We start from the raw sequence: 21,300 nt of genomic DNA, 5'->3' as shown, positions 1-21,300 counted from the left end.
CTATACATACTGATGGATGACAGGATCAGAAGTGATTGATAGATCATAATAGATGAATTGATAGACGATAGATAGATTAGGTAGTGTTTGAATGGAGGATGGCCAGTAGATGGGAAGATGAGGGATGAGTAGAGGTAAACGATGGGTGAGGGGATGATTGTTGGTGAGACAGGGGACTGCTGTTTCTGAAATGTGCTAGGTGGTGATTGGGTACTGGGAAGTGTTGTCTTGCAAACCCACCTTTTGCAGCAGCAGCAGAATAGATTAAAGAGCATGAAGGACACTAACTAGAGGGCAAGTGGAGAGAGGGAACAAGCTTCTGTGTCTGAGCGTGTCTGCCAGGGGCATTTGCAAGCCCTTGACCAGCTCACCAGAATAACATTGACAGAAGAGTTAGATGAATGTGGCCTGTGCAATCAGTATGGCGGGAGGGGCAGCCGAGTCCTGTGCCAGGAAGAAAGCCACAGCGCAGCATGGCAGCCATCGATGGGTACCCTCAGTGTCCTCCCCAGGAAACCCAGCACACCCAGGAGATTGCTCAGGAAGAGACTGCTGCACTCTCCCAAAACACAGAAAGGCAGGTTTTGGGAGTGTCCTGAGGTTAAAACAGAGGATGCTATGCCTGGCCTGGCCTGGAGGTGACATCTGGGGAGACACTTTAGAAAGGTGGGGGCAGGGATGCTGGCCAACCCAGGATGTGACAGGCAGATTGTACCACTGATGCTGAGTCTGTCAGTGGGGGTGCAGGAGACAGGCCCTGTAGGGGAGGCAAGGACTGAGGTGAGGGAAGCAATCTGTGTAGTTCACAAAACCATCCTAGGCATGTGCACGGTGACCATCGGGGGCAAGAGAGCCAGAGAAAGGAGGCAAGGCGGCGAGTTCAAATTAAAACACACAGGGCTCTTGATATTTGTTTGTTTATTGTCACATCTTTGTAGTTTTAAACCATTCCCTGGACAGCGTCCCATGAGACGCCAAGCTCTGGACATGTGAAAACCTCTATTGCCTGCAGCAGCCTCTCATCCAGCCCTCGGGCTCAACACTGTAACATAACACTAAACACTAAAACACTAAACACCGTCTCGTCCTGTGACCAGAGCACATTGTGTTTGCCCGTCCATTCTTCAGTGAGTACTCATACGTGTGAAGTGCCTGCTCCCACTCCTTCTGGGCATGCGCTCAGTAGTGAGACTGATGGGTGATAAGGCGACTCCATTTGTTTGCTGGTTAGTTTATTGAAGTGCTGGGGAACCTGGGGCCGTGTGTGCATGGTAGGTAATTCCTCTATTGCTAAGCCACACCCTAACCCTACTTCCTTTCCTTACTTATTTATCTACCTTTAGATGTCTCACTATGCAGCCCTGGATGACCCAGAATTTACCAGGTAGACCAGGCTGACCTCCAATTCACAGCGATGTGCTTGCCTCTGCCTCCAAAGTGCCGGTAATAAGGATGTGCACCACCACATCTGGCTTATTAATCTCTTTAAAGACAGCCACAAAGTAAAGTACTTCCTTTACATTACTACACTTTGTTCTTCTTTGGTCCTACCCACTGCTCTCCCCAGCCCTCTCTGGTTACTGTCATCCCACAAGTAGATTCTCTTTTGCTTTCATGCCCTATGCATTCCTTCAATTAAATATTTACATATCCATCCATCAACCCACCCACCCATACATCCACATATCCACCCATCCACCCATCCATCCATCCATCCACTCGCCCATCCATCCACCCACCCACCCACCCATCCATCCACCCACCCACCCACCCATCCATCCATCCACCCACCCACCCACCCACCCACCCATCCATCCATCCATCCATTCAACCATCCACTCATCCATCTATCCACTCATCCATCCATCCATCCATCCATCCATCCACTCACCATCCATCCACCCACCCACCCATCCATCCATCCATTCAACCATCCATCCATCCATCCATCCATCCATCCACCCACCCACCCACCCACTCACCCACCCATCCATCCATCCATCCATCCATCCATCCATCCATCCATCCATCCACCCATCCATCCATTCATGTGTGTGAGAGGGTGTGTAAATCTTAAGGCACGTACAACTTGCCAGAGCTGATTCTCTCCTACCATGTCCAGGTATCAAACTCCGGTGTTCAGGCCTGGAAAAGAGTGCCTTCACCCACTACAGCATCACAAGATCCACACGTATTCTTCCTTCCTCTTTCATTCTTCTTTTTTTCTTTCTCCTTTAAGATTTCCTCCCCTCTACTTTCTACTTTTTCAACCTCTGCGCGCCTGCGTGCACACACTCCAATTAGAGTTGCCGTGTGAGGGAACCTAAGTGTTGTTTGTCTTTTCTGTTGTTTGTTTTGTTTAACATAATTATCTTCCATCACATCCATTCTCCTGCGAATGTCATCGTTTCATTTTCTCTACAGATGCATAAATTGCCACCCTGCACACGCACCATATTTTTGTTGTCCATCTTCTACTCATAAACATCAAGGCTGCTTCTGGCTCCCAGCTCTGGTGACCAGAGTAGCAATAGTTGTGAACACGTGTGCATCTCTGTGATGTGTGGACTCTTGGGTCATGAGATAGCTCCATTTTTCACTTTATGAAAAATTTCCACTCGGTTCCCATAGTGATCCCAACAGTCCACACCCCCATGGCAGTGAACAAGGTTCCTCTTTCCTCACAGCCTCGCCAGGGTTCATTATCATCTGTTTCTTTGATTAGGCCAAGGTGCCTGGGGTAGGATGGAATCACAAGCCAGTTTTAGTTTGCATTTCCCTGCTGGCTAAGATGTCTGAATCTTGCTTTTAATGTTCAGAGAGACTCTGTGTGGTTTCCCGCAGGCCTGCCCCCTCTGGTTTTCCCACCAGCAGTGTAGTGGGTTCCGGGCCCCTCATGGCTTTCCCAGCATTTGCTTTCTGATTCTCAGCGAAAGCCTGGTGGCTGTGAGAAAGGACAGAGGCAGACTTCAGTCCTGAACACACGGCTTCTATGGGCTTAAATCCTGAAGGAAATTTAGAGACTTGATCCAAGCCCCTCTTTGAACATAGAGAAAACTTAGCTGTGATTTAAGAGCTAGAGAATTGGTGAGCAGCAAGCCCCTGCCCCCCACCCCGGCAAACACTCAGGATAACAGCCTATCAGTCAGCCTGGCTGGAGTGTGTCTCTGCTACAGCCTCTCAGCTTCGTGCTCATCTCTGAGGGGCAGCCAGGGACAATGCAGCAAGCAGCCAACATGTGAGGCTGTGTTCTGATAAAACTGCATTTACAAAAGCAACTGACAGGCTCTGGCTTGGTCCATAGTTTGCCGTCTCCTGTTCTAGGATATTTATTGAGCAATCTATCTACAAGCAACAATAGTGTGCTGGTCACTATCCTGGGCTGGAGGCAAACAGCATCTGACAGGGAGTCATGGCCCCTTGGAGGCCCAGACTAGAAAGAGCTGTGATTGCAGGGAAGGTGGCCCAGGCTCAGGGTTCTTAGGTTGAGCAGTGCCCAGGCCCCCATAACATCTGCAGTAAGGGGGTGCTGAGCTACCTCCTGTTTAAGTGTGGGGTGACATGTAGAATCCCCACTTGGGGTCACCTATTTGTCTCCCACCCTGTCTGGCTCTATGGGTGTAGACAGAAGGTTGTGCTCATTCTGAGAGCATCTGCAGGCTCCACAGCAGGTACTCAAAGCCAGTCCCAGGGATTATCAGGAAGAGGAGAGGGCAGTGTTCAAGGCGGAGGTCTTTGACACCAGCCAGAATCATTTAGGAAAGGGAAACCTCAACTGAAAAATGTCTCTTTGCTGGATTGCTTTATAGCCAAACTCATGGGGTAATTTCTTGATTGATGATTGATGGGGGAAGCCCATCTCACTGTGAGTGGGGTCATCTCTGGGTCGGTGGCACTAGACTATATAAGAAAGCAGGCTGAGCAAGCAAGCCAATAAGCAGCACTCCTCCATGGCCTCTGCATCAGCTCCTGCCTTCAGGTTCTTGCCCTGATATCCCTGAGTAATAAAACATGACTAAGGGCTGCAAGCTGAAATAGACATTTTGCTCCCCAAGTTGCTCTCTTCAGTCATGGTGTTTCATCACAGCAATAGAAACCCTAACTAGGACAGATTCTTGGGTGTGGGTCTTTCCTTTCGGGGACTGTATGCAGTTTGATTGGGGATACTGGTTTCCTCGGAAGACAGGTCACCTCCATCGCAAATCAAAGGTCTGACTCTTGGGGAAGAGGTGCTGGTCTTTGGGTCTGTTTTTCAAGACTGGACTGTAACCAGGTATGCTCATTTTGGGTTTCTGGAGAGCAGGACATGTGGGTTAAGAACACTTAGCTGGCTCCCATCTCTTCTGATTGTTGCTTCTCTTTGGCTCCCCTGTTCATTTTTCCTACTTGGAAGCCAACATTACTCAGGGCAGGAGAGAGGAGTCAGCAAGCCTGTTAGCTCCTAAATTTCTAGGCATGTCCTGATGTCATGAGCTCCTCCCAGCCTAGCCTCTTAAAGCCACAGCACTGCCCTCTATGGGTAAGCACCCAGGTGTGTGACAAGGTCATGCCTCTAATCTTTATTCCTCATAGCTGTTAAGCATAGTAGTGATTATGTCCATTAATACAGCTTTTCCAACTTTTCCATGGTCTTGGGGTCTGGTCTAGAAGAGAGAATGCTGGGGTACAGAGGCCCCGAGAGGCCCAAAAGAGGAAATGCTCACTTTTAGGGATCAGATTTTTCATTTTGTGTTACAGATAAAGAAATAGGGGAAACGGTTACCATGGTGAGCTTCACTGAGCCCCTCACTCAGCATTGCTGGATGCAGAAGCACGGACCCTAGCTTCTGGCAGGAAAGACTGGGCACCTGCCAGCACCTGTTCAGCATTGAGTGACAGGATGGCGCTAAGGCCTGGATGGGAAATCATCTCCATGGTTCTTGTAGTCCCAGGTAGAAGTGCTGTTTGGGAAGGTTTCGAAGTATATCAGTGGGAGCAAACCTTGAGGTGTGATAGCTTCTCTGTGCCTCTGGTTTTCTCTGCCTCTGACTGACAGTTTGATGGGCCTGCTTGTGTTCCTGCTGACACACCACCCCTGCCATGGCAGACCATATGCCCTCTGACTGTGAATCAAAATAAATTCTTTTATCACTGCAACCGAAACGAAACCAACATAGACCGAGAAGCATACAGACTCCCTCATCTCCTGCATCCTCGGTCATTCCACGTTGCTTGCTGACCTGATTTGTCTACAGAGAGTATCTGTGGTCTCTGAGGAGGCTTTGAACCACACTGCAGAGCTCAGCACTCTCTTGGCCCCTTGGGAGGAGGGAGAAGGCCCGTACTGCTCTGCCATGTCATCCTGACAGTGCACAGAAAGGTGTGTCACCTCCGTTAAGGAACCCTTTGTCCCTAAGTTTGCCTTTTGTCCCAACTAATAACACTAGGACAAATGAGGAAGAGCTAACTGAGTCTGGAGACAAGGCAGGTTCAACTGCCTTTCCAGTGGGGAGAGTGAAGCCGAGGGAGACCCCAGCCAGCTCTCGATGGATTGGAAAGTCTCCCAAGGGGCTCTGACTGCTAATCAACATAACTGAAGAAACATGGGGACTCCACATCCTCTGCCATATCTACTCTGTGAATCTTATGCCTAAAAAAAGGACTTGTTCCTGGGTATCATCATATCCACTAACAAGTGAAGAAACTGAAGCAAAGCCAGGGGCCCAAGGGACACCAAATCCTATTTTAGAGCACCCAAGTCTGCCTTTACAATGGAGGAATATGTTCCTTCTCCAAGGTTGCTTCCTACCCAAGACTTTGCTCTTAGAAATCCTTCAGCTACAAAACCTTAGGAGATACAAGGAGTCAAAATGACCGCGTTCTTCTAAAGCTATGACCAGTGCTAGGGTCTTACGTGGAGAGTCTTTTATTCCTAGAAATGGGATACAGAGTGAAAGGTGGCCATTGCTTGATTATCAGGAAAAGTATGCTGACCTGATGTGGGATCTTGCATAGAAGCCCTACTCAAGTCTTCATAGCCCAGCTACTTACTATCTTGCTGTAGTCATCCCTCCACACACATACACATCACACATACATGCACATGTATATTCATATACATGTATGCACACATATACATGCACTCCCCCACATATATACAAAAGCATGCATGTATGTACATGTACTAGCACACAAATGCATGCACACACATGTACATGTATTCACATATAAGTGCACATACTCAAGTGTAACCCAGTTGGTAGATCTACTTATGGTAGCATCTGCACAGTTCCAAGGGAGAGGCAGTTGCCCAGGGACAGAGCTCAGACCTCCACTGGCCTGGCTGTTTCATGGTTTCTCAGAGTGTTCCAGTTACTGATGGTGAGATCTGTGACCCCAATTCCTCCAAGATACCCAGGAACCCTTGGAAGGTACCAACACATATATAACAACATGCACCAGATCACTTGTGGTTGGTGAGCACACACAGCTCCTGCAGGCAGATAACAGATAAGGAGGGTTGCCCCTATGGCTCTGGCCCTGTGTGGCTGGAAAGGGCTGCCCAAGAAGACCAAGCATTCCTTGGTCTTTCCAACTAGATCTAGCACTGCTTGAACACCTACCATATACCAGTTCTGGATCAGGTCTGAGGAAGCTGTAGGGAGAAGTGTCAAGTAGCCTGCTGGAGGTCACAGCAGTCCAGCACACAGAAGGAACTGCCCCAGCACACAGTGGACCCTCTGGATTCATATTCCACTCCGGCTGCACACAGCTCTCAGCTCCACCACTCCAAAGAACAGCGGGACCTATCTCAGAGATAGCTTGGAGACTCACCAGACCATGGAGATGAAGATCTAGGCTACAGTGGGCCGTACAAGCATCAAACCAACCTCCCCCCCTCCCCCGCTGAAAACCCTCATGTCAGGTGTGCAAGGAGCCAAGGCCTCTTGGCACCCCAGGCTTGTTAATTGAATAAATATTCATCTGTGTGGAGTGCCCGAGTATGTGGTTTCCATGGATACCCCTTCTAATAGCTTAACGAGACAAGGGCGCAGGCTCTCCAAAGCTAGAGCAGTGCTAGGACCAATGGGGAAGCATCAGAGGCAGAGCACCTTTGATGGATGCTGAGTGGACAGTCAGCAGCTCTTTCCCCATGAGGCTGCTGCAAGGAACCCATCTCCAAGGCCACTCATCTTCTGGACCTGCTGTCTGCATTGTCTTAGACACGTCTGCCCTGCCTCCCTTCCATTCACAGTGCCCTCCAGAGTCACATGCCCTCTGTATGCACCACCTGCCAGCAAGACTTAAAGGGCCGTGACCCCTATATGTCACCTTTCTCCTTGATGGGTCCCTGCTCTCAGCCTAGATATCTTCTGCCTCTGCCCAGCACCCCAGCCCCGCCAACCTCAACAAGTGCCTAGTGGATGTGATACTCAGGGACAGCTTTCAGGGAGTCATCATAGCAGAAGGCCTCTGGGTGAGTAGCTCTCAGCAGTCCCTGCCATTGGACCTAACCGTGAGGCCTACTATCTTGGCCAGGGAGCGGTGACATGACCATGCCTGCTACCTCCCAAGCCTTACCTTTGGGCTTCTCATGGTCAGAGGTGAGGGAGGGGAAGGGGAAAGGAATGACAAGCTGCCCTGTTGTGTGACCACACGGCCTAGGGGTGCCACTTGACAGTGACATGACAGCGGCATCCCTGGACTTCTGGTAATGTCTGTGGCTCTTTCCAGATTGGATATAGCTTGTGCCTGACCCAGAGCTCAACAACCAGTTGACTGCATGGAACAGTTAGTTATGGCAGGGCTGTGGATGGGAAGACTGCACTGAGGTGTGCAGATACAGTGATCTTCCTGGAGACCCCTGGAAGGCCTGCCTTCCTGTGAGTACCCCAGGGTACTCACAGTGTCATTGTCATTTTCTCTGGGACAGTCTAACAGCATCTACTACTGGACTGAGGCTGCACCTGCAACCCTCGTGGTTGTGTTGGCCATGAGGATGGAGTGTAGGCGACCAGGACTCCGCCCCTCTGTAACATCTACTTTCACAAAACACGGCCATTTCAATGGCCATGGCTGGGACAAAGACCATAGCTGGATTCCCACGGCCAGGTGGATGAGCTGGTCTCTGAACAGGAGCCAGGCTTTGCAGTTTCTGTGTATAGAGAGGCATCAGAGGCTAATGCTCCTACACCCCTCAGCAGCGGGACCCTGTCAACTCGGGCATCCTGAAGAGCAAGGAGGTAGCCAGACCCACCGGGACGTATAGAAGGCTGGGAGGAAGTAGACTGTGGAAATGGTGGTGGGGAGAGTGGTGGGCTCAGAGGTGTAGAGATGCGAGTCACAGGGAGATGAGGGCAGAGCAATACAGTTAGGCATCTATTGGGGGCACAGAGTAAGACCATGAAGGCTGGGCATCATGTGCATCTGGGCACCTCGTGGATGTCCACCTGAAGGGATGACAGAGTGCAAAGCCTTCTGGGAGAAGTCTGTACTGAACTCAGCACATCTTCAGCCGGACCTCTCCTGCAGGCCAGGGGAGAGGTGTGACAGGCTGCCCATAGACTATCTGTCAGGGTGATGGCACCTAGGTTTTCTAAAAACACAGTGGGGTCCTTCTGTCCCCCTATTTCCAGGTGGAACCCTGGACATACTGCCCCTTTCTGAGCATCAACTGTCCTTGCACCCACGCTGTTAGACTGCCAGGACTATCCAACACTGAAGTCTAGAGGTTCACTCTACACCAATGGGCAGGTCCCTGGTACTGCTCACTTTCCAGGAGGACAGGGCAGACCAAACTCCATGGCTGCACAGACTTCCTTGTGAGTATGGGCTGGCCTGGTACGGAGCCTGGAGAACAAGAATGAGGCACTGGTGGGGGGGTATGCATTTTCCCCCTTCTGTAATTGAAGCAATATCTATCTAGAATGAGGCATCTAATTACATTCTTTCCTAGAAATTGAACTATAACATGTCCTGTCGATACAGACTCTTTGTTCAAGTTAAACACAGCTCCCAGGGCATGGTGGTAAGAGGGACTTTGGTTTTTAAATAGTTTCTCTAAGTATAATCCCAGCACCTGACATATCTGTTTAAGCCTTTGTTCCCTCCCTGAGGTATCTTTGTGCTTCTGTGTTCCTGCATAATAATGCCTTATAATTCAAGCTCCTCTAAAGACTTGCTGGTTAGCGCTTCCCAAGCCCAGAGGGCCTTAGGAGACCTTAGAGCCAGCCTACTCATTTGTCAGCTGAGTAAACAGAGTTCCAGGATATGGCAAAAGCCACAGATTCTCCAGTCAGGTAAGACCTGGGGGTTCTAGGCTTGGGTGGAAGAGAACAGTGATGGAGACAAGAGAAGTGTCCCTTCATCAGCCTGGATCCAGACCTGTTGGCACCTTCTGCTATCAGCACCCAACACTGACCCCACTCACTCTAGACTCCACCCCAGCTCTAGCCCCTTTCTAAGCAGCAGCTCTGGGGGCTCTGCAGGCTTTGTGGGGAATGCTGTGTGTGCCGCTATGTCTGGGTCCTGCATGACTGCCACACGGTGCTGCTGCACTCCTGGTTGGATTCATCAAGGGAACAGCTGCATCCACCAGAGATGGCTGGGAGGGGCTCACCTGCACTTGAGCACAGTCCTAGGGGGGCAGCAAGTCTGGTCAGGGTGCAGGCAGAATCACACTCCCCTACAGATGCTAGGAACCCCCTCAGCCTCTCCCAGCTTTTAGTGGCTTGAGGCATTCCTTTGCTGGGGTCAGTCATTCCACACCCCCTTTTTGTGGTCTCCCTCCTGTGCCCCCTCTTCTTATCTAGTAAGGACACTAGTCATATGGAATGAGGTTCAACCTGATCCAACATGACCTCCTTTAATTTGATCTCATCCACAAAGACCCTACTTTCCAAAATACATTCAAGGGTGTGAGAAGATCTCTAACCCCCCCAGCCCCCATTCCTCCCTCCCTCCCAGAGGAAGTGGCAAGATTTGCTCAGAGGAAGCTGTCCTCTTCTCATGGGACACACCTATGTTTTAGTCAAGGAATCATTTAATAAGCCAGACAGCCCCACATGCCAAGGGCACTAACATGCTTTGCCTTAAAGTGACAGAATATTCTTCCTGGTATGTAGCTTCCATAAAAAGATTGTATTTCCTAGTTTTCCTTTCAGTAGGTGCGGCCACATGACCAAGTTCTGACCAATAAGATGTTAGTGTCAAGGCGATGGGCAACTTCTGGTTAAGCTGCTCTGTGGATGGAGGACTGTGGCTTCCTGTCTTACTTTGGGAACACGCACAAGCCCATCATCAGAACTGGGGTGGGTCCCTGAGGCCTCCCCATGAGGCTGCTGTTGTGCAGGGTCAGGGTCCTTGTGCCAGCCCGGTGCTGACTTTAGTGCACAGGAGAAATAGGAGCTTCTATTTTGTTCAAGAGTTTGGGGCTCTTGGTCAAGTAAATCAGCTACATTTAATGCTTAGTTCTAAACGGAAGCCCAGTCTCACTCCTGCCCCAAGCAGATCTCCAATAGAAGTTGGAACACAAATGGGCTATGCTTTCTCCCTAAAGGTTTTTGGAAGGGAAAAACCTGAGAAGAGTAGTCAGTTTGCCAGGTGATGGTGTTACACGCTTTTAATTCCAGCACTTGGGAGGTAGAGGCCAGCAGCTCTCCGAGAGTTTGAGGCCAGCCTGATCTACATAGTGAATTCCAGGACAGCCAGGGTTACACAGAGAAACCCTGTCTCAAAAAAGAAAGAAAGAAAGGAGGGAGGGAGGAAGGAGGGAAGGAAGGGAGAAAAAAGCCAGTTTTGCTAAGACCACCCTGGGTGGTCTCTGTGAGATGGACAGGCCAGTGAGGTATTCCCCTGTGGATGGCCAGGCCAGGTAGGGCAGTGGCTGGAAGCTCCACACACCAGTAAATAAACCAGAAACAGCTTCCAAGGTCAGGGCGAATATGAGTCTTCTTAGCTTGTTTTTCTGAACATGTTAAGAACTCTGGCATTTTCCACTTTTAAAAACCCACAGCCAAACCAAACAAGGGCCTCTCTCTGTTCAGAGGAGAGCGCAAGAGCTCTGCAGCTCTTGTCTGCCACAGATACAGTTAGTCTCATAACCTGTGGCATGAAATCACTTCAGCCTAATGAACATGCCTGCTGGGGCCAGGCATCCCGGGGGAGCCTCAAGGAGAGACGCAAGGCGTCCGCGTTCAGTGCAGTGAGGGTGGGTTGAGAACTACAGATCCCACAACACTCAACAGTCTTGTGTCCAGCGCATGTGCCAAGTGGATGCAAGAATAGGCAACCTCTTTGTCTTCAGTCACCTGTGACACTGTTAGGACTGAGAATCTATACTATTCCACAAGCCTCTAGAACTCTGCACATACTTGGCGATTGCAAATGGGAAGAGGCGTGGGTGAAGTTGGGCTCAGAGCTCTCTAGGTCTTGAGTATCTTGGCTGTGAATAAATCCTCACTTTCAGTGCAGGATTCCTACATTCCCTCACTTCATTAGTGCCCAGTAAAGGGCAATGTAACAATGGGGATCCAGCTCAAAGGAAGCCCAGAAAAACAGAAGCCCCCAACAATGAGAAGTGGCAAAGCCATTCTGAATAGAGAAGTCCCTGGCACCAAGTGAGGGTCCCACAGTGTTCTCATGGAAATGGGAAGGCACCATGGAGGTTTCTACTAGTGTTCTTTGAGGACCAGCAGGCTGAGCCCCTGCCAGCTGAGTGCTTCTCTGCCACCGGGCAGTACATCTGTCTTTAAATACCTTGTCCCACTTTCATTTCTGTTGCTGTGAAAAAACACCTCAGCAAAATGAAACATAGAAAAGGGATACTTTATTAGTTTACTAAATTACAATCCATTGTTGTGGGAAGGTCACGGCAGGAGCTCAAGCTGCTGGTCACATCACACCTGCAGCAGAAAGAATAAGTGCATCCTTGTTTGCTTGCTCTGAGCTAGCTTTCTCCTCTCTTCTAATGTTCAAGACCTACTGCCTAGGGAATGGTGCCACCCACAGTGGGCTGGGTCTTCGTACATCGATTAACAATCAAGATAATCTCTACCCCCATGGGCCAAACAGATCTAGGTAACTCCTTACTAAGACAGTTCTGTGTTCTAGGTGATTCTGTGTTGTATCCATTAGAACTAACCATCCTTGTTATCTGTGAAGTGGGGACTTGAACAGCAACTAACTCTTAGGTAACAAGAAGGTGAGAACTATAGGTTCATCTAGCCTGTCAGGTGTCTGGGCAGTCCCAAGGACACAAACCTGACAGGTGGGAGGAGGGACTAAGGGCCTCACCTCATGGATGCACCCTGTAGAGGCAGCCTGGACATGGTGAGGGACAACATACAGAATGTATGGGAGGGCTGCCAAGATCTTGTTTAGTTAAGGAATCCAAAATTAAGGCCCCCCTCTATGGAAAGCCTGTCTAGTCTCAAGCCAGTGGAGCTACCTCTTGCATCCCTGTGGCCATGTGTAAAGTTGATCTATCTGTAACATTAAGCTCAAGAACTGTGCTCAGTGTTGAAAATCAACAGGGCTATCCTGAGACTCCCAAGTGGGTACAGCTCCCAGAATGTTGGGCTCTCTATCACCTGTATACAGGCAGAGGCTAAGGAACCCTAGAAACACTGCAAAGGAGACCCATCATCCAGGACCAGACGCAGGATAATAGTGCTGACAGTAGTGCTGGCAATGATGTGATAACAGTAGCAGTGGTAGTGATGGTGACTATGGTTTATTAAGAGCTTCTTAAGTGTCAGGAACTGTAAATATTGGTTCTTTCTATTATTTTTTTTAAAGTTTACCAAAGTCAGGCACTTAAACAGGCTAGATGATACAAAGAAAGAACTGAATTTACAGGTAGAAACTCGAGGGTCATGAGGGCAGATGACCCAGCAGTCAAGGTTCAACCACAGGAGTTACAATCTCTGTGTCCCGCATGGACAGTGGATGTTCTCTATCCTACCTACTGTGTTTCTTCATCCTGTTGCTGCTGCACACATATAGATACGTACATGCACATGTGCATATTGATGCATTCACACCTGTACACACGTGTATCCACATACAACTACACATGCATGTGCACATATATGCACATATGCATATATATATGCACACACATGCCCACACACATACAAAGATTTTTCCCTACAGTTTTAGATGTCAGAGGCCTGAACTGTGTCTGCACATAGTTCTGCTTCTGAAGGCTGTTGCTAGAGAATGTTTCCTGGTCTCTCCCATTTCCAGCAGCTGCTGTGGTCCATGCCTTTTGATCCTTTTTTCTCTGTAAGTCCTGGTGTGTTTCCATCATCCAATCTCCCATGACTTGCCTGCCTCTCTCCTTCACTGCCACCTGTGTTCACAGCGGGGCCCCTGGCATACTCCAGGATGCTGTGGTGCGAGACCGTTGACTCATGCAGACAGGTGATGTACCTTTAGGTCCATGTGATGTGTCACATATTCACAGTCCTAGGGACTTGACTATGGGCAGTTTTGGGGGGCACAGTGGGAAGAGCATATTTAGTTTGTGCCTCAACAGCAGGAAGCCTGGCCCACGGGTGGCTCCAGGGCCATTCATGGTGGCTCCAAAACAGAAGCATTGGGGGCATATACTCTTCTTTTCTGTGACTCTCATCCTTGTCCTCATCTCCTCTTAGTCACAGGATAGCAGCCATAGCTCTCAGCATCACATCTTCATACATGCATGACCAAACTGGAAGGGCCGCGTGGGCCTTCATCTACGTCTTTCACTTGCCATCAGGAGTGCTCACTGGCTGGCTCAGACCCCATGGCCTCCCACTTGAGCAGCAAGCAGGCCTCGAACTGAGAGTTAACAAACCTTGTGGGCAACCTAAAAAGCAGCCAATGAGGTCATGTTCTAAAACCAGGGTCTAGGCTCCACACCAGCAGTCTCTAAAGGCAAAGGCTGGAGGAGCAGGATATGGGAACAAGAACCTTTGATCTCTGTGTACTTGCTGGACAATGCCAGGTCAGTGAGGGACTTAACAGTGTGGGGACTCAGGGCTGAGGCCCTCAAACACCAGGCTCAGTCAACTAGAGCCTCAGTGGGAACATCTGGGACCTTTAACACTGATCCAGGCTTCTGAGGTACAGGCAGGCAGAATGGCAGGCTGGAGGCATTGGGGCTGCAAGCAGCTGAGGATGCAGTGGCAGATAGGAGCTCGAACCCCAGCCGAGCAGTGCCAAGGTACACAGTGGATACCCGATAAGAGATGCTGACCCTCTGTTTTCTATTACACCCCACGTTAATCCCAGTCAGTCCTGGGAGCGCTTCTCCTTCAAGAGGGCTTCACCAGCTCTGTTGGAACATTGTGTTGCCAAATCGATGATCAATATGCAATGGATTCAGTCTGCAGGCTGGGGCGCCAAGAGGCAGCCTGGCTGCAGGATCCTTGCCACATTCTGACAAAACAGATCAGTCTTTGGAATTCTTCAGGGAGGGGCGGAGAGGGAAGCAAGCCTTGGTTTTCCCTGGCTCATCTTTAAAAATGAGTCCGCACATAAACATAGGGAAAAATCCAAAGACACAGACACCCTCCTAGACTCGAGACAAGAAACCCAGCTCTGTTTCCCTGACCCTGTCACCAGCTGGAGCTAAGGGAAATGGGGGATCTCCCTGAGCCTGGCTCTCCCCAGAACCCTATAGGCACCAGCCAAAGGAAAAGATGGCAGGTCAGCCATGACACTCCCTCAGGGAGAGGGAGAATCGCAGAGCCAGCACAGATACTAGAGACGGTGGTGCAATGTGTTCCTTTCACAAGAAAACTAAGGCCTGAGGGTCAGCCAGCTGCCAAGAAGCAAAGGACAAGATTGGAGCTTTAACTCACATTTGATGGCTCTGCTCTCTTTAGAATTAAGCTGTGAATGGTTGCACACACAACATATGTGCATGGACATGCATGCTTACATGTGATTATATGCTTGTATTGTGTGTGACTATGCACATATTCATGTGGGAGGACACGTACATATGTGCATACATGCATGCCTTTGACTGGAAACTTACAGGTCACACACACATATATTTGTCTGGATAAACACACAGATACACTGTAGGATGTATGAAGGAACGATATACATACATGGCATGCACATGCAAGTGGTATGAAAGTAGTATATAAACATACATGTATGTATAAACAGGTGCACATGCATACACACATGTGAATGTAAGTGCATCCTCATGAACATTCATGTCTTCAGACAATGGGTGTATGTGTGCACACTTGAATAAGCATATTCATGTGCATGAGCCTATGAGAGGTGCATATGTGTTCACTCATACACATATGTGCACCAGGGTAATTCAAGGAGACCAGCTCCTTCAGCCCCTGCCAGGGCTGCTTTGTGTCATGTGCATTGCTCTTAGGGTTCATGCAGAGACATGCAGCCAGATCCCGCAGCAGAGGCCTGGCATGGAATCGAAAGCCTAAAACCCAACATCCAGGCACTATGTAGGCCTGGCTGGACCAACCCCACACTTCTAGGAGTCACTCATCAGTCTGTCTCTGAATACCCAGGATGCTTCACTTCCCATGGCTTTCCTTCTGAAATGCACCAGGACCTCCCCAATATGGTACCCCACCCAGTGTGGCCTGCCACCAAACTACTCTTGAACACACAATGTGGGGTCACACATGGCTTGCCTGCCACAGAACAACCAGAGCAGACTGTTGGGGTTAATTGGCTATCTCTGTCCAGCCTCTTTATAAGTTCCTGCCATCCCAGGGGGTCTCAATGCTTGCCTTCAAATGAGCAGACTCCTCAACTCTCCCTTCTGGTTGCTGACCCCAGAGTGGCTTACTCTCAGGTGTGGCCAGCATCCTCAGCATCATGTAGCCACCATCTTCAAGGTCCTAGGTCACTCACTATCGAGCCCTTCAGATGCCCTTGTATCTGACCAGTGCCCACTTGCTCTTCCCCTCATCTTCCTCAGGTTTGAGGGCTTCGATGGGGCTCAGTTGTCATGAACGCCATAAGGCCAGGCCTCCTCTCAGTCCAGTGAACCGATAATGGAATCATATGGGAGCTTCTACACAAATCAGCTAAAGTTGTTCTGATCAGTGGCCCTTGTTAGGGCCTCGGGGTAAGAAAGACCTTTTAAAAACCATGGTGGCTCTTCCTTGTAGGTCACATTCTCAGGCAACAGCACATGGCACTTTGCTGCCCCTGAGTGAGAAAGTGCCCAGGATGGGCATCAGGAACTGGGTCCTGCATGGGCTCAGTACTCAAGACAGGCCCATGGTCTGAAATGTTTGATACCTGCCTGATGCTAGCTGGACACCCCTGCCCTGAGGCTAGATGCTGTGGCTCCTCTAGGGCTGTAGTGATCACAAGGAGGTCACATTATCCACAAGGACTGCATGGAGAAGCAGCCGTCAGAGCAGGAACGAGTCCAGGTACCATAGGTTCTTGAGATGACTTTCTGGGCATCAGAGGCTTTCTGCCAGTGGATTGGTAGCTCCTCTCCCTTTCCAGTCTATCTGACCTGTGTAGAAAGAGACCCGGGCCAGCCTTTATGGAGGGAATGGTACTCAGTCCTAGCACGAAAATATGGGAAGTCCAAGTTTATTCTCTTGGCCTGTAGACCTGGGGCTGCCTGGATCAGTGGCTAGCACTCAACTTGGGCCACAGGTGACAGAACCTCTATAAAACTGACACATGAAGTCTCCCCAACATTTGCTTGCTCTCTCTTAGACCCACTCCCACATGGGGCAGGCCAGTTTTGAGTTTGTCAAAAGCACGGGTCTGGAGCGCCCCGCCTCCACGCTCCCCAGCTGTGAAAAGCAGGATCACACAGCATTAAGATTAAACTTCAACAATTGCCAACATGGGTATAGAGCTTGGGAGCTTGATTTGGGCCTCCACTGACACCGTGGTTATGATTCACGATCCCGCAGCGCTAGGAGGTACGCAGAGGAGGGAACTGAGGCCTACTGAGGAGGTGGCTTTGCAGGGGAACAGGGACCCTAAGCTCCACAGTAATGATGCACACTGACAGTGTCGCGTTCTCTGCCTTGCTGCTACAGTCTCACCCTCCAATCAGGCCGCGGACCCCGAGCCAGCCCCCTGCGAGCCGGTGTGCGCGCCCGCGCGCGCTCCGTCGCCTGTAAACCTAGTGAGGTGGAGAGGTCTTAGAAAGAGCAGGCTTCTAGAACTCACCGCTCAGGCCAGCCCGCGCTCAGACTGGCCCGGCAGGCTGCAGTCGGCCCTGGAGGGGGCGCCCTCGCGGACTGCGCGCCCTGCGCCGCCGCCTAGGGCTCCTCCCCGGCGCCGCCGGCAGGTTCGCCTAGGCGGCCGCGGGCTCCGGCTGCCGGCCCGCTCCCCCCCGGGCCCGCGGCTCGGGCCTGCGGGGCGCCCCGCCCCGCCCCGCTGCGCCCTCCCCGCTGCGCTACTGGACTCAAGTTGGAAGCCGAGCCCGGGCGGCGGCACTTGCGCCAAGCGCTCCGCGGCGGCGGCGGCGGAGACGCTGCACCGGCGAGCGGGGAGGGCGAGGCGGCGTCCGCACGGCCAAACGCGGACCTCGGGGGGCGCCCGCACTGGGGAGCAGCAGGAGGACAGCGTGTGTCGGCGCCCAGCCTCGCAAAGTAAAGTTGCAGGGACCCGGAAGAAAGGCAACCTGCACCTCGGCTCGCTTAGCCTCAGCCAGCCCGTTGGGAAGCAGAGCGTCCGGGCCACCGCCTGCAGACTGCAGCCCAGTCGGGCACCCGGACCGTGGAGCCGCTTGCGTGCACCACCTTGGACACCACATCTCCGTGGGCTGGCGTCCGGGACGCTCCCACTGAACCCAGGCCGAGGGCGGGGCCGCGCGAGGACCCGGGACCTACCCCCCCTCTCCCCCCCACCGCCGCGTCGCCGCGCTCTCTGGGCACCTCCAGCTCTGCACTTACGCGCTCAGCAGCTGCGGGGAGCCCGGCAGCCACGCTCTCCGGCGCGCCGCCCGCCCGCCGGGCCACCACGGCCGAGGGCCGGCTGCGGGGCTTCGTGGCCCCCAGTCGGCGCGCCGGAGGAGCAGGCGGCGATGCGGACGCCGACCCTGACTGTGGGGCGCCCGAGCTGCCGAGGCTGCGCCCCGGCTTCTGGCAGGACCGCGTAGCTCTCGGGAGGACCATGGCGTCCCCAGCGCTGGCCGCGGCGCTGGCGGCGGCGGCGGCGGTTGAGGGCCCCAACGGGAGCGACGCGGGCGATTGGGGTAGCGGCGGGGGTGTCAACGCCTCGGGGACCGACTGGGGACCACCACCGGGCCAGTACTCCGCAGGTGCTGTGGCGGGGCTGGCAGCCGTGGTGAGCTTCCTCATCGTTTTCACCGTGGTGGGTAACGTGCTCGTGGTGATCGCTGTGTTGACCAGCCGAGCGCTGCGCGCCCCTCAGAACCTCTTCCTGGTGTCTCTGGCCTCAGCTGACATCCTGGTGGCCACACTGGTCATGCCCTTTTCGCTGGCCAATGAGCTCATGGCCTACTGGTACTTCGGGCAAGTGTGGTGTGGTGTGTACCTGGCACTGGACGTGCTCTTCTGCACCTCGTCCATCGTGCACCTGTGTGCCATTAGTCTGGACCGCTACTGGTCGGTGACGCAAGCGGTCGAGTACAACCTGAAGCGCACGCCGCGCCGTGTCAAGGCCACCATCGTGGCCGTGTGGCTCATCTCGGCTGTCATCTCCTTCCCGCCCCTCGTCTCGTTCTACCGCCGGCCCGACGGCGCCGCCTATCCGCAGTGCGGCCTCAACGATGAGACCTGGTACATCCTGTCCTCCTGCATAGGCTCCTTCTTCGCGCCCTGCCTCATCATGGGCCTGGTTTATGCGCGCATCTACCGCGTGGCCAAGCTGCGCACGCGTACGCTCAGCGAGAAACGCGGCCCCGCTGGCCCCGACGGCGCGTCCCCGACCACAGAGAATGGGCTGGGCAAGGCGGCGGGGGAGAATGGGCATTGCGCGCCCCCGCGCACTGAAGTGGAGCCGGATGAGAGCAGTGCAGCGGAGAGGCGGAGGCGCCGGGGCGCGCTGCGCAGAGGAGGACGGCGGCGAGAGGGTGCCGAGGGGGACACGGGCAGTGCGGACGGACCGGGACCGGGGCTGGCGGCCGAGCAGGGTGCTCGGACAGCGTCTCGGTCCCCAGGCCCCGGAGGGCGCCTGTCGCGGGCCAGCTCGCGCTCCGTCGAGTTCTTCCTGTCGCGTCGGCGCCGGGCGCGCAGCAGTGTGTGTCGCCGCAAGGTGGCCCAGGCGCGCGAGAAGCGCTTCACCTTCGTGTTGGCGGTGGTCATGGGCGTGTTCGTACTGTGCTGGTTCCCCTTCTTCTTCAGTTACAGCCTGTATGGCATCTGCCGCGAGGCCTGCCAGCTGCCAGAACCGCTCTTTAAGTTTTTCTTCTGGATCGGCTACTGCAACAGTTCGCTCAACCCGGTCATCTACACTGTCTTCAACCAGGACTTCAGGCGCTCTTTCAAGCACATCCTCTTCCGAAGGAGGAGAAGGGGCTTCAGGCAGTGACCCCTCTGGCCACCTGGACCTGGGCCCACTGACCTCCTGGACAGCTCCGAACTCGGGTAGACAGGGGGAGCAACCAGTGTGGTCTCTCTAGAGTCCCAGGGTGGTCTTCAGGGCAGTGTGGGATGTGGCCAGCAGGAGCTGGGCAAGAGACAACCGGGCCTCGGGGAGTGGGAAGGAGAAAGGGAGACCCTTTGCCTTCCCATCTCAGCGAGGGGCTGTGGCTAGGTCGTGGATCCAGTTCCTGAGAAGGCTTCAGTGGAGTGTGGCTGTGAACTTAGGGTTTTAGAACTCAGACAACTGCACCACGAAAGAAGTCCCACCCCACCCCCACTCAGTCTTCCCTGTGATCAAGGGCTGACTTCCTATGACCTGAAAAAGGCATCTGTCTGGGGGAGGAGAGACAGGACAGGCAATCTCTGGTTACTGAGAGTGTTTGCCAAATACAACGACAGCCAAAACAACCAAACCATTTTTTTTTTTAAAATAAACCTTTGTAATCTAAGTGTCAGGTGCATTGGTCAGTCCTTAAGCCAGGGAGAATTCTCTAGATCTTTCCCTGAGTGCCCCCACACAGGCACACACTAGGGTATAGAGTGCCCTGAAAGCTGGGGTTCAAACTTCCTTCCTTTCATAAGGAAGACAGGGATATATGCAAATTATATACTCAAAATTCTTTTCTTCAAGTGGCTATGAGGTGGAGGACTGGGGGACCTGAAGCCGATTCCAGATTTAGATCCTCGGGCATGTCCTCCGCAAGGTCCATTCCTGCTCTGGCCCCAGGCGTGTGTTCTGTGTCGTTCCGGCATTCAGGCATGCTCTTCTGGTTGCCTCTTGAAGTGGGCAAGGTGGGGGTGAGACCTGTCCCAAGAAGTCCCCCCCTCCACATGGGTGGACTTGTGGCCGAATGGCTTTGCTTAGTTGCTAGTAAGTGAGCAACTACTTAATGAGCTGGATAGTCCCCAGGTACTGCTTCTGGAATGAAGCCAAGGCCACTGTGGCTCAGAGGGAAGAGAACCTGTTGAAGAACAGGGGAGGGGCCAGAGACCCCCCAAGGACTGTTCCCCCTAGTGCTGCCCCACTCCATTCTTTTCTCAGCCCTCAGTCTCCAGCATGAAACACTTTTGAGGGCCTTCTTATCTCCAAGCCAAGGCCCCATGAGCTCTAGTGTCCCCCTGTAGCCACCCTTGGCAGCCTCTAGGGTAGTTTAGGGGAAAGGTTATTCGTCGGACCTGGAGTGTGAGAGTCGCCTCAACACCTGTGACCCGGCTCACAGCAGTTGGGTGGGTAGTTGGGATCTTGCCAGGATGCCTTAGGTGACTTACCTAGCTTGTGTCTCTGCTGTGTCTCCACTCCCATCAGTCCTGTCCTCCTCAAACCCCTGTCCCTGAGTCAGATGCCAGAGCAGTCGCTTTCTAGCCTGAGCTGCCAAAGCTGTCTTTTGGGAAAGTTCGTGGATCCTCACAGTGCCCCGGCAGTGTCAGGCTCCACCCTCACTTCAAGTGGTGGCATGCTTACTTTGCGTTGGGCTTAGGCCCAGGTGGGGAAACAGCTTGGAGTGGTGAGAGGAACAGGATAGGCTGGCTAAGGTGGATCAGGGAGACCTCAGCCGTCTCTGGTCCTGTTAAGAGGAAACTTGGCCAGTATGTTTCAAAGGCACAGTCGGGGGCCTGGGGATGATACATAGGAAATGATACAGTTGATGCCACTAGGGAAAAGATTGTGGAGTTCTCCTAGATGCTTACAGAAAGGTCTTCTGGGCCCAGGGCCTCAGAATTGCCTCTTTTGGAATCTGCATCTCAGACACCCAGA

General features: G+C 52.5%; 1 protein-coding gene across 1 annotated transcript; it reads left to right on the top strand.

Annotated features, from left to right (window-relative positions):
* The first annotated feature begins 17,496 nt into the window (after positions 1 to 17,496).
* ADRA2C (adrenoceptor alpha 2C) lies at positions 17,497 to 19,752 on the top strand. The gene has a single exon (XM_080927441.1). It carries the CDS (start codon positions 18,112 to 18,114, stop codon positions 19,489 to 19,491), a length of 1,380 nt encoding a protein of 459 aa, XP_080783567.1. The 5' UTR covers positions 17,497 to 18,111; the 3' UTR covers positions 19,492 to 19,752.
* The last annotated feature ends 1,548 nt before the right edge of the window (positions 19,753 to 21,300 follow it).

Source organism: Micromys minutus (genome assembly GCF_963924665.1).
Source record: "Micromys minutus genome assembly, chromosome: 1".
In the NCBI taxonomy this organism is placed as follows: Eukaryota; Metazoa; Chordata; class Mammalia; order Rodentia; family Muridae; genus Micromys; species Micromys minutus.
Note: the sequence above shows the minus strand (reverse complement) of the source record. Positions and strands in the feature narration are given on the sequence as shown.